The sequence below is a fragment of the Solanum stenotomum genome, chromosome 1, assembly GCF_019186545.1.
Source record: "Solanum stenotomum isolate F172 chromosome 1, ASM1918654v1, whole genome shotgun sequence".
Taxonomy (NCBI): Eukaryota; Viridiplantae; Streptophyta; class Magnoliopsida; order Solanales; family Solanaceae; genus Solanum; species Solanum stenotomum.
In genome coordinates, this window is record NC_064282.1 from 62220192 (window position 1) to 62233408 (window position 13217).

Genomic DNA, 13217 nt, shown 5'->3' on the forward strand with positions numbered 1-13217 from the left:
TAGCATATTGAATGCTGACATTTCAACGAAAGTAGTTTGTATTTATATGAACTTTATTTTTTGAAGATTTTTATTCAGTTAACGATTTTTAAGCTGTAATCTATCTTATAGGTAAGTAATTTTAATAACCGTGCAATTATATTTAATGAATAATCAAACCAACCCATGTACGTATATTCTTAGTTGGAGGGTAGGGGAATTTTTTTACCAAAGTAAGCTATTATAAAAATCAATTACCAAAATAATACGTTTATTTAAAATTTTACAAAACTAGTATAAACGTAGTTCACAGTAACTTTTTAGGTTATATTTTATTCAAAAAAATTGAATAACAAAAAGACAAAAATCTGACAGAGTAAACAGACATAAAACGTTATTGTCAGTAACGTTTTATAATTCGTTACTATGAAACACATTTTACAGCTAAAACGTGACTCACAGTAACGTTTCTCAATGGTGAAAATTGAAATCCAATCTTGTACATCTCTCATTCATTATTCAAATTTCCACTATTAAAATGGATAGATATATTTTGTACATACCTTCATTTAAAATATATATGATTTTCTCTTTTCTTTCTCTTTTCATATAGACAATACTTTTTTTATACAAAAGGAAAAAAAAAGTGAGGATGACTTTACACAAATTGGAGCTTGTCTTGTATCATTTCAATTTCAAAATTTGTAAATAAATCATATGAGAGATCTTCTTAATTCAAGCCTAAGATAGCATCCCTTCCAAATATTAGACCAATCGGTTTCTTATCATTATTAAATATTAGACTATCAATAAAGAAGTTATTGAATTAAAATTGATGTAATAAGTAAGCAAACCAACTATTAAAAAAAATATAATGGCTACATCATAATAGAAGAGCCAAAGGAATTAATTGATAATGTAGTAAAGACTCCTCACAACTTATTTTCCTTGCAAAAGTATTATCTATGTATGAAAAGAGAAGAAAAGAGAAATTTATATATGTGAATATATATGTGTAAAATATATATATTCATTTTAATAGTGAAAAGTTTAATAACGTTGAATGAGGCATGTACAATATTGTTTTTTTAATTTTCAGTCATTCCAGAAAACGTTACTGTGAGTGATGTTTTAGCTGTAAAACGTGCCTCAGAGTAACGAATTATAATACGCTACTGACAATAACGTTTTATGTCTGTTTACTCTATTAGATTTTTGTCTTTTTGTTATTCAATTTTTTTTAATAAAATATAACCTAAAACGTTACTGTGAACTACGTTTATACTAGTTTTGTAATTTTTTTTTAAAATATATTATTTTAGCAAATTGACTTTTATAATAGCTTACTTTGGTAAAAAATTCGAGGGTAGGGTATAAAAGTGAGGAGATTAGAAAAAATATATTTATGTAACAATACCTTTATATTTTCTTTTAATTAATTTAATGAATAAAAAATTTTAAAAACCCAAAACCCTCCCAATTCCCACTCTCTCCCTATTTCCGCGTAAGGAGTGCGGCAGTGTGTATTTCACGCCTCTATATATTCATAGCGACACACAATTCCCTGTGTAAGAGAAAACCCCAATTTCACAAAAACACAGCCACCTTCTCTTCTCTTCTCCTGCAGCCATCTTCTCTACAGCCATATCCACACATCCGTCTCTCTTTACTCATTCGCCATGGCTGCCGAGCAAGCTCAACTGGCTGCAATCCTTGGACCCGATTCAGCACCATTCGAAACCCTAATTTCACATCTCATGTCTGCTTCCAACGAGCAACGATCTCAAGCCGAGTCAATCTTCAATCTCATCAAGCAAAACGATCCTAATTCACTCGCTCTCAAGCTTGCTAATCTTCTATCCTCTTCACCTCACCACGAAGCCCGTGCCATGTCCACAATCCTCCTCAGAAAGTTGCTTACCAGAGATGACTCTTTCATCTGGCCGCGCCTCACCGAGTCTACTCAGTCAGGTATCAAATCAGTCCTTCTCCGATGTATTCAACACGAAGAATCAAAATCCATCATCAAGAAACTTTGCGACACTATTTCCGAACTTGCTTCTTCAATTCTCCCCGAAAACAATTGGCCTGAGTTGCTACCGTTTATGTTTCAGTGTGTTACTTCAGACGTACCTAAATTACAGGAATCTGCCTTCTTGATCTTTGCTTTATTAGCTCAATATGTTGGGGAGATGTTAGTTCCTTACATTAAGGACTTGCATACAGTGTTTATGCAGACATTGAATAACTCGCCTAATCCTGATGTGAGGATTGCGGGTTTAAGTGCTGTGATTAATTTTATTCAGTGTTTATCAAGCTCAAATGACAGGGATAGATTTCAGGATCTATTGCCTGCAATGATGAAGACCTTGACCGAGGCTTTGAATAGTGGACAAGAGGCAACTGCACAAGAAGCCTTGGAGTTGTTGATTGAATTGGCGGGTACTGAGCCTAGGTTTTTGAGGAGGCAGCTTGTCGATGTGGTGGGTGCAATGTTGCAAATAGCCGAGGCTGAGAGTTTAGAAGAGGGGACAAGACATTTGGCTATTGAATTTGTCATTACGTTAGCTGAGGCTAGGGAAAGGGCTCCTGGAATGATGAGGAAATTGCCGCAGTTTATCAGTAGGCTGTTTGCCATTTTGATGAAAATGTTGCTGGATATCGATGATGAACCTGTCTGGCATAGTGCTGAAGTTGAGCACGAAGATGCAGGGGAAACAAGTAACTACAGTGTTGGTCAGGAGTGTTTGGATCGTTTGTCCATTGCGTTGGGTGGCAGTACAATTGTTCCTGTTGCATCAGAGCAGTTGCCTCCTTACTTGGCTGCTCCCGAATGGCAAAAGCACCATGCTGCGCTCATTGCGCTTGCTCAGATTGCAGAAGGTTGCACAAAGGTACTAATGAATTTTCCATTTTTTTCTTTGTACTCTCTCGATTCAATTCAAGGTTATGTGAGAGTTTAGTTTGTTATGGAAAAATAAATTTTAAAATATAATTTTTAGCTGAATTCTGCAAATAGGCTGATGGGGATAATAAAACTTCCCACCTTGGATTACAAATGATGTTTATTCTTTTGTGTTACATCTTAAAGTGATAGAGGAAGAACACGCTAAAGTAAATATTAGTCTGGTAGTGTCAGTTAAATTTTGAGTAGTACAGTTAATATATGTATTGCTGAAATTGTAAAAGCTGTATATAAATTGAATTGTGTCAAACATTTTGGGATGTTCTATAATGGGCAGATGTCACATAGATTAGGGTGGAGGGATTATTTATTGGGAGTGAATTTTGATGACTCTAGACTCTAGACTTGTCTATATTGAACGTTGTAGCAAAGATTTGGTGCTTATTGCCGATTCATTTATTACTTGTTTCAGTTATCACTGTTGACTCTTATCTCATTTATTATTTCTGCTCATTGACCATTTTGGTTAATTTTACGAGAATCAACTAGCTTAACTGGGTTATTGGACTAGTGTTGGCTTGTGAACTGCTCATTGGTGCCAATTAAGCAAGTATTTATTTATGAGTTGAAGACTCTTCACTCAGCCATCTGTTCAATTTAAGTCTTGTTTGTTTTGTTTTGTTTTGTTTGTTGATTTTAATCCCGCTGGTTTTCTTTTTTTTTTGCTGTAAAAGGTAATGATTAAGAATTTGGAGCAAGTCGTGAACATGGTTTTGAGCTGTTTCCAAGATCCTCATCCTCGAGTGAGATGGGCAGCTATTAACGCAATTGGCCAGTTGTCTACTGACTTGGGGCCTGATTTGCAAGTACAGCACCACAGCAGAGTACTGCCAGCATTGGCAACAGCTATGGATGATTTTCAAAATCCACGAGTACAGGTGTGTCATAATGGTTTGTGAACCCATTACAGATTCTATATCTTTGTCGAATGCCCCTCCTGAACAGCGCTGTAAGACGAGGCTTAATACGAGAGCAATAAGTGCATTAACTTTTTACATTAATGCTTTCATCTGTGTTGGATTATTTGTTCTTGATTGTTGCCATATAAAGAAAGAACACAATGGGAATAAATAAATCTAATAGATGACACCAATTAGTAGATAATGATATAGCTGTTTTTATTTGTTACAGTTGCACTCGGTCTTTCTTTTCCCCCCTAAAAATTTCTGGTTCGCCACTTTTATGCCCTTGTACGGACAGAGTGATTCTTATAGACACCTCTAGTTTCTGGAGAACCCTTAGTTTGCCTTAAAAAGACAGGTTATTCAGTGATGAAATGAAACAGGTGTGAATGGAGCAGAGCAGGCACTTAGGTTGAACCCTACATTATTTGGATTGAGCTGCAACTGATTGTTTTCACCTGTGGAAAGAATGATAAATTGCCTTATTATTTTATATGCGACTATAGTTGATCAAATCTTTGGTGAAACCAAATGTTTTTAGCACCTGTTAATCATTGGTGATGGTGAATTCTCTTAACTACAAAAGTTCTCTTCTGCTTCTACTTTTCTGGGAACTTGTCTACACTTAACATATCATTATGCATTACTGTTGGTTATGGTGCTTTTGCATGTGATTGCTTGGTTTTGTTGTCAATGCAGCTAATTATGGGTTTCCCTTTTTTCTTTTCCTTAATTCACAGGCACATGCTGCGTCAGCTGTCCTCAACTTCAGTGAGAACTGCACACCAGAAATTTTGACACCTTATTTGGATGGAATAGTTAGCAAACTACTTGTTCTTCTACAGGTAATCCACCCAAGATTATATGGTGTCATATCATTTACTGCTGGGCAAATGACACTCATGCTTTCTTTTGCTCTTTGCTATTGTCTGAAATGCAGAACGGAAAACAAATGGTGCAAGAAGGAGCATTAACTGCTTTGGCTTCGGTGGCTGATTCATCACAGGTATTAACTTGTTACACTTTTTCTGCTTCCATTTATTTCAACTTCCATTTTGGACTAGAATTGCTAATAAATTGCATTCAACAGGAGCACTTCCAGAAGTACTATGACGCTGTAATGCCATATTTGAAAACCATCCTGGTAAATGCGAATGATAAATCTAATCGCATGCTTCGAGCCAAAGCCATGGAGTGCATAAGCTTGGTTGGGATGGCTGTTGGAAAAGACAAATTCAGAGATGATGCTAAGCAGGTCAGCATGACAATACAGAACAATGTTGTGCAGTTTTAGTGAATAAGATTTTTATTTCACTTTTAATATCCATAGAAATAACGGACCTTCATTAATATATTCCACTCTGATCAGTTCAATTTTTATCACATTGCTTACACTTTTTTTTTTTCATGAAGTAAAGTTTATTGATGTATGCCAGCTAAAAGCTGAAGTACAGTACACCAAGAAAGAGTTTCTGCTTACAGTTAAACCTTTATTGCCTTAACAGGTTATGGAAGTGCTTATGTCACTACAAGGATCACAAATGGAGACAGATGACCCTACTACTAGTTATATGTTGCAGGTTTGGGTGCATTTCTTGATTCCACACACAAAATTTATCTCAACACTGTCATCACTATATTCTTGATATCATTGTAGGCATGGGCCAGGCTTTGCAAGTGCTTGGGACAGGATTTCCTGCCTTACATGAGTGTAGTCATGCCTCCTTTACTTCTGTCTGCTCAACTAAAGCCTGATGTGACCATATCATCCGCAGATTCAGACAATGAACTTGATGACTCAGATGATGACAGGTAAGATTTTCTCACTGAAGTTTGTCTTCTACCTTTAATTATGAAGTTCCTCTCAGCTGGTGTTATTTGTCATTTTGAATTTTTATATTCTAGAGTTGGGTAAAAATTATGAAATTGGTGAAACATTTGGCACAGCTTTCAAGAAGAGAAAAACCTACTATTGTTTTTCCATGCCAGTTAAATTTGGCTAAATACGTAGATATCCCCTTAAACTTGCATGGAATGTCATTTAGACACCTTAACTTTAGCTGTGACCACACTGATAATGTGTCAATTGCCAATGAAATAAAGAACATGTCATTAAAAAACATGTCATCCCATAAAATATCTCATTTGAAAAAAATATATGTTCATCCCCTCACCCCCATTCGCTTCATCTTCTTCATCCTAAAATAGAACCCTTCCCTTAGTCATCAGCCTTCAGAAATAGCAGCAACTTGGTGTCACAAGTTATGGAACATTACCAACAGTACCATCAAGAAAAAATGCAAGGCAACAACTACAGATCCATCACCAAGGTACTCCTTTTTGCTGTCCGGCATAGAAATTTAAAACAAACCAAGGAGCATTGCTCTAATCTAGATGATTAAGAAACATGGACGAATTGGACAAGCTGAAATGACTTAATCACTGGGCGAACATTGGACAAGGAGGAACCTAAATATGCAAAATGGTAAGCAAGAAAATGGAATAAAAAATCCCAGATAATCCAAATCAAGGCAACAACTGCAGATGAATTTCTTCTTAGTTCTCCACCATATGATACATATTTATTTAGTAAAAAACAATTTTTTTGGGGTGGCTGGTTTACACTACGCTCTTTCACACTATTAACTACTTACCTGATAAGGACGAATTATCAGTAGTTGGAAAAAAAGGAAGAGGCTAAAATCAGAAACAAAAAGAAGATACTTGAAAAGCATTGCTGAAGGCTTCAGAAGACTCTGAGTTGAATACTGTAGTTGTTGGGACAAAAACATCAACTAATGGCAAGAGTGGGAGAATTAGGAATTTTCATCTTCTTAAGAAGAGAATGAGAAATTTATTAGCTGAACAAGAGGGGTGAAGCTATAGTTACCCTTATCTCGAAAAAAAAGAGGTGTGAAGCTATGTCTACACTCAAAACTGAGTATGATACACATGGTTTGCCACATCAGCATTTTGTATCTGAGGGACATTTCTCTTAACTAAAGTTGTTCAACTGGTCGTGGCTGAAGATAAGGTGTCTAAATAATAATCATGCTAAGTTTGAATGGCTATCTATGTATTTGGCCTAAATAGTTTGTATACATGTAGATCTTGTCCACATGGTCAGTCCCATGGTTAGTGTGGTATGTGTTGTGTCCATTCACATTGGTTTGTGGAAAACAAAGGGCACATGCCAAACCGGCATGTGCTTGTGTTGCATTTTGGATCAAACCGTCAATGTTTCTTATACAGTTTAGATAAGAGGGTAACTTCATTCTTACATTCAGAAGTTCTGACATGGAACAACTTTAACTGTATATTGTAAATGTCTATGACCTATTCCTTTTTTTTAATTTTTTTTTATGGTATGAATTGTATGGGCTACATAGTTGTGGTTATTGGTTATTCTATTGGAGTTGTGGTTATTGGTTATTCTATTGGAGTTTCTGGCATATCTTATTTAAGATTCATGTTTTGCAGCATGGAGACCATAACTCTTGGAGATAAAAGGATAGGCATCAAAACAAGCGTCTTAGAAGAGAAGGCTACAGCTTGTAATATGCTATGCTGCTATGCCGATGAACTGAAGGAAGGTTTCTATCCATGGATTGACCAGGTTTGGCATTTACAATCACTCACATATTCTTCAATACATGTTGAGTTAAATTGCATTTAACAAGGGATATTAATGCATTAAAATAGGTTGCTCCAACGTTAGTTCCACTTCTCAAATTCTATTTCCACGAAGAAGTCAGGAAAGCAGCCGTGTCTGGTGAGATTTCTTAGTTTTCTATACATTTCTTTGGGTTTCTTTAGTTCTTCAATTATTGATATTTTTCAGGAGAAGACTGATATTTTATTTTGTATTGGCTTTATAGCAATGCCAGAGCTGTTACGTTCTGCTAAACTGGCTGTAGAGAAAGGGATTGCTCAGGGCCGAAATGAGACCTATGTCAAGCAATTATCAGACTACATCATTCCAGCTTTGGTTGAAGCATTGCATAAGGTTGACCTCTCTAGTTATTTGTTGTCATGGTGTTCTTTCTTCTGTAGAAAGTGATTATTGTACATGTGTTGGGATTGAAAGTTCCCTGACATTTTGGTTGCTATCTTGTGCAGGAGCCTGATACAGAAATCTGTGCAAGTATGTTGGATGCATTGAATGAGTGTGTTCAGGTTGGTTAATCTTATAAGATTGTTGATTTCTTTTGATGCGTTAACCGTTATAAGCTTGATTTATAAAACTATATTTCTTTTTAAGTGATCAGTATGATGAAAAAGTCAGCCTCTGCAGCATTTGTTCTCATTGTGGTTGTTATATGGCCATTTTTGTTTACTGTTTGTAGTCATTTAAAATCTTTCTGTTGGCTTGATTACATGTACCTAATGAATAATGGTTCACATGGGAAATTAAATATTCATTTGCATGCATTAGTACTGCAACATGCATGATCAATTATCTTGTTAAAATATATTTTATGCATGGACTGGTGCACATTCTAATCTACAGAAGACCTTGATAGAGAACTTAGTGCAGGCAGCAAATGTGACTCGCAGTTCTTTCAACTTGATATTAGATTGATGGAAAAAAGAGGCTTTATATTGTAGAGCCTCTCTGCCCTCACCCCCACCCCCAATGTCCCGTTTCCAAATGAAAAGCAAATCTAGACAGTTCACTTGCCATTGAGGCTATGGTGTTTGAATATTTCATTAGGTTCCATTTATCAAATTATACTGTCACATTGGTTTAGTCAAAGCTAGAAGCGGAGTATTGAGGTGCATGCTAGCTGGCCCTCGAGATCAACAAGAACAACTGCTACTATGTCGTAGTCCCAATCACAGTCCCAATCAAGTTGTGATTGGCTATATGAATCCCCTCTTCTTCATTTAAGCTCATTTCATATCATTATCATACTAAACAAGTGCAAAATAAGTTCGATATCATTATATAATGGTGACCTGGTCACCACCATTTAAAAAACAGCTATAAATGGTTCTCTGTAGCTTAACAATTATTCAGAGAAGTAATAATGTGCTTGAAAAATTCATCAACTATTGAAGAGAAGTGGATTGCAGACTATCAAGGCATGAGAACTAGGAGACCCAGAGCATGAATTCCAGAAGTAATGACTAGAAACCTGTGAAATGATTTTTGAACTTGCATAAGGACTGAATGCATCTTGAAATATATGATTCTTTCAATATTCCATGTGGGACATAAGATGTCTAATCTTACTAAGAATCTTGCTCTGCTGTTTTTACAAGATCTCTGGACCACTCCTGGATGAAGGTCAGGTCCGAAGCATTGTGGATGAGATAAAACAGGTTATCACAGCCAGTTCAAGTAGAAAACGAGAACGTGCAGAGAGGGCTAAAGCTGAAGACTTCGATGCAGAGGAAAGTGAGTTGCTCAAGGAGGAAAATGAGCAAGAAGAAGAAGTTTTTGACCAAGTATGTTTAGCATAAGATTAAGTTCATAGATGAGTTGAAGTGGTGTATCTTGATAAAAATCTCAAATGCTGGAATCTATTATATGTCTAGACTTCTCGAATCTCATTGTCTCGTTTGATCAGGTTGGTGAAATATTGGGCACATTGATTAAGACGTTCAAGGCAGTCTTCTTGCCATTCTTTGATGAACTGTCATCTTATCTAATGCCTATGTGGGTAAGGATCACCTCATGTAATTTGATACAACTCTCATCTTGTATGCTGTTTGCATTTCGTTGAATAACTCTATTTTAACTTGATCTTTTTCCCACATCCATCAAGGGCAAGGATAAAACAGCTGAAGAAAGGAGAATTGCAATTTGTATTTTTGATGACATTGCTGAGCAGTGCCGTGAAGCAGCTCTTAAGTAAGTCTATTTATTTGGCTTCATCTCAACCGAGCTGCCAGTATTCAAGTATTAATTTGGCTGTTTTTACCTGTGCAAAATAGGTATTATGACACATATCTTCCCTTCCTTTTGGAAGCATGCAATGACGAAAGCCCAGATGTCCGGCAGGTTTGTATATGTTTAATGGTTGTAGCATTTTCCAGACAAGTTGCACGTGCTGTTAGATTTATCTGAAATCCGAATAATGGTTTGTTCAGGCTGCTGTTTATGGACTTGGGGTATGTGCAGAATATGGGGGTTCTGTTATCAAACCTCTTGTTGGAGGTATAATATAGTTGACCGTGGCGTTTAAACTATTCCTTTCTCACTATTTACTCAGATTTTCGATGGGGGTACTGTGTTCTTATCTCAATTTCATTTTATGACCCTAATTATTCAGAGGCTCTTTCAAGGCTCAACGTAGTTATAGGGCATCCCAATGCTCTTCAACCCGAGAATGTTATGGCATATGATAATGCTGTTTCAGCACTGGGGAAGATATGTCAGTTTCATCGCGACAGTATTGACTCAGCCCAGGTATATTCTTCCACACCGAGCTTCTTTTTTGTGAGATTTGCTTGTATGTTCATAACTGTGATATGTGTTCGATGGAGTACTCAACTTTCAGTGCTTGCTTCAAATCATAAAGAGTATAATCATTTCTTTTGTGATTTTCTCAAGTGCTTCTAACTCCTACCTTTATTTATCATCATACAAAGATGGAGTTACTATACTGAATAATAACTATTGGACGGGCTGTAAAACGTTTTCATTAAAACTCATATTGTTTCCCTTTTATATTGGAGTTGTGGAAGCAAATCTAGATCAATCATCAGTTTATCTTTGAATCTCTTTGGTCTTTAGCTTCTGTACTTTCCTGAGTATAAGTGCGCTTGCTTTTTTTAAGTCTGTCCTAGATTGTGCATGTGCTCGCATGTCAAAATTTATCTAACATATGTAGCCTTTGCACGAAGAGACTAGCTTTCTTCACCTCCATAACCAGAAAAGAAGGTGTCACAGCAAATATATCAGCAAAAATCTCCTAATTTTCCTTTCCTCCCACTCTCTTCCCCCTGCAATCTAACACTATAACACTCCTCCTTTAGCTGAATTTGGATGTTTTAACCACTTCCTCGAGCTTCGAAATCACACTGCTTGCTGGCTTTGTTGTTGCGAATCTCAATTGTACCTTCTCCATCTTCTTCTTTTCCTTGAACAACGGAGACAAATCGAACCCCTCTGATAAACAAATGATATGAAAAGCTTTTGAAGATTTGATGTTTTTCACCTTTCCTACACAATCTTCATCTCCAACATGAGCAAATTCTTCGTCCTTCTTAGTCCTCGAAGTCCTTGGCACAGACTTCATGAACCAATTAAGTACCCTGTTATAATTGTTCAAAGTTCTTATTTTTATGACTTTTGTCAGGTTGTTCCTGCTTGGTTGAATTGCCTGCCTATAAAAGGTGACCTGATCGAGGCCAAGGTTGTTCATGATCAACTCTGTTCAATGGTTGAAAGGTATTATATGAGTTTTCTCTTTATTCTTTGGCCTTTTCTCTTGCCTTAGAGACGGTGGAAAGATCTGGATAGAGATCAACCTCTGTTTTTCAAATTTTTATGAACAAGCCATGCATTTTCCAGGTATTGTTTTGGGTCTGTCAAACAGTATATTGTCCAACTTATTTTCAGCAATTTTCTGTTATGACTTTTGGCTTATTTTTGTCATTTTAATGTGCTTATAAGTTATAAGCACTTTTTGAATTTACCCAAACTCCAAAAGTGCTTAAAATCTATTTTGACTTGAAGGCACTTAAAATAAGCCAATCCAAACGGGCACCTAGGCGGTTTATAGCGGTCCCAATGGAGCTATGTGAATTGTGATCATAGCAGAAAACGGGCACTTAGTCGGTTTATAATAGTTTGGTTGATCATATCTGCGATCAAGTTTGATTATGCAATGACAACAACTGCACCTTAATCCCAAAGCTAGACGGATTCAGTTATGTGAATCCCAAGCTATTTCTTTCCAATATTTAGAAGGAGCCTGATATACCTTCTAATAAAGTGTGTTTTTGTCATCAACCCAGTTTATGTAATAGTTGAATGTTTCTTTGATCTTACCTTCTAATAAAGTGTGATTTTTGTCACTAACCCAGTGTGTATGTAACAATTGAATGTTTCTTTGATCTATGGGTGGTTGATCTGAGTCATCTTGACATGTTTTGACATTCACCAATCTGCATTAATTCAAACTTGCTGACATATATGATGTTTTAATGTCTTATCTAGTCTTTACATATTACCATATTGTTCTGCTTGCAGGTCAGATGTAGAACTTCTGGGTCCTAACAATCAGTACCTTCCAAAAATTGTATCAGTTTTTGCTGAGGTGAGTTATTAAAGCTTCTTGTATAGGTCAAGTATCTTTGGTAAAATAAGGTAGCAGTCTTAAACCAGATTCCCCATGTTGAACCAGTGGTTGGATTGAAATTTCAAGTTGTGGTTCCTGCTCCCTGATCTCTTTATTTAGGGGCTCCAGTGAAATGCTTTTCTTCTCTTTTTTCTTTTTGGGGTTCCTTTCCCCCCTCAAGTAGCATGATTGTCCTTTTGAATTTCACTTGATCATATTGATTTTCATGTAACCGCTGCCATTGTGTAAATGCGTCTATGCTTGTTCTGTAGGTTCTATGTACTGGTAAGGACCTTGCTACTGAGCAAACAGCCAGTAGGATGATTAATCTGCTGAGGCAGCTTCAGCAAACGTTACCACCAGCCACTCTGGCCTCAACATGGTCTTCCTTGCAGCCTCAGCAGCAGATAGCACTGCAATCGATTCTATCATCATAGGTGTTTTGGATCATGACAATCTCCAATGCAATGGAAGTTGCTTAAGCTGAAGCTTCGTGGGTGTCAAATATTTGATTATTAATTCTTTCTTGCAAACATTATTCATTTGGGCTTTTGAGGTCATGCATCAGCCTGTTGTCACTTTGGTTGAAGAAGTGTGAGCAAAGGCGGGAAACCCTTTCCTCTTTTTGTAGAGTGTGTATATTAAAAGTGTTGCATTTGAGTCCTCCTTCAGTAAGGATAGGACTGTTGGTGATCACGGTTTGCTGAGTTTTTTTTCGTCATCAAATGAGTTTTAAGCTCAAGGGTCGTCAGGGAGACACTCTTGTCACAGTTTTGGTCCAGTCATATTGGAATTATTTACATTGTGGGATGGTACAAGGATTAAATTATAAATGGTGATTATTTGTTGCTTTGGTTGTGATCTTTTCTTGCCTTAGGTCTTGGTATCTTGTTTGGGATTTACTGCTGAATTTGTAAGTTTGATCCAAGCTGTGGACAATTTACCAGTTGCAGTGGCAACTAACGCTATGCAACACAGCAGCAGAACGGCAGAAGCTTTCTGCCTTTCTCTCCTGTCTCTATTAATTAGTGTATTCATCCGTGCTTCTCTGGATAATAAAAAGTTAAAATATTAATCTTT

The 13217-nt window shown here is 36.6% G+C and overlaps 1 protein-coding gene across 1 annotated transcript; it reads left to right on the plus strand.

Moving 5' to 3' along the window:
• Positions 1-1535: 1535 nt before the first annotated feature.
• LOC125844515 (uncharacterized) lies at positions 1536-12998 on the plus strand. The gene is made up of 20 exons (XM_049523833.1): positions 1536-2873; positions 3619-3822; positions 4587-4691; positions 4787-4852; positions 4937-5101; positions 5352-5426; positions 5504-5658; positions 7327-7462; positions 7549-7618; positions 7725-7852; positions 7966-8022; positions 9112-9297; positions 9420-9512; positions 9618-9703; positions 9787-9853; positions 9943-10009; positions 10125-10261; positions 11154-11245; positions 12050-12116; positions 12410-12998. Exons 1-20 carry the CDS (start codon positions 1659-1661, stop codon positions 12572-12574), a joined length of 3336 nt encoding a protein of 1111 aa, XP_049379790.1. The 5' UTR covers positions 1536-1658; the 3' UTR covers positions 12575-12998.
• The last annotated feature ends 219 nt before the right edge of the window (positions 12999-13217 follow it).

Bases quoted from the DNA above. Each gene is read 5' to 3' on its own strand.
- LOC125844515 (XM_049523833.1), top strand. From the start codon at position 1,659: ATGGCTGCCGAGCAAGCTCAACTGGCTGCAATCCTTGGACCCGATTCA. The intron at 4,692-4,786 runs GTAATCCACCCA...TCTGAAATGCAG, and splicing joins AACTACTTGTTCTTCTACAG to AACGGAAAACAAATGGTGCA. The intron at 10,010-10,124 runs GTATAATATAGT...CTAATTATTCAG, and splicing joins TATCAAACCTCTTGTTGGAG to AGGCTCTTTCAAGGCTCAAC.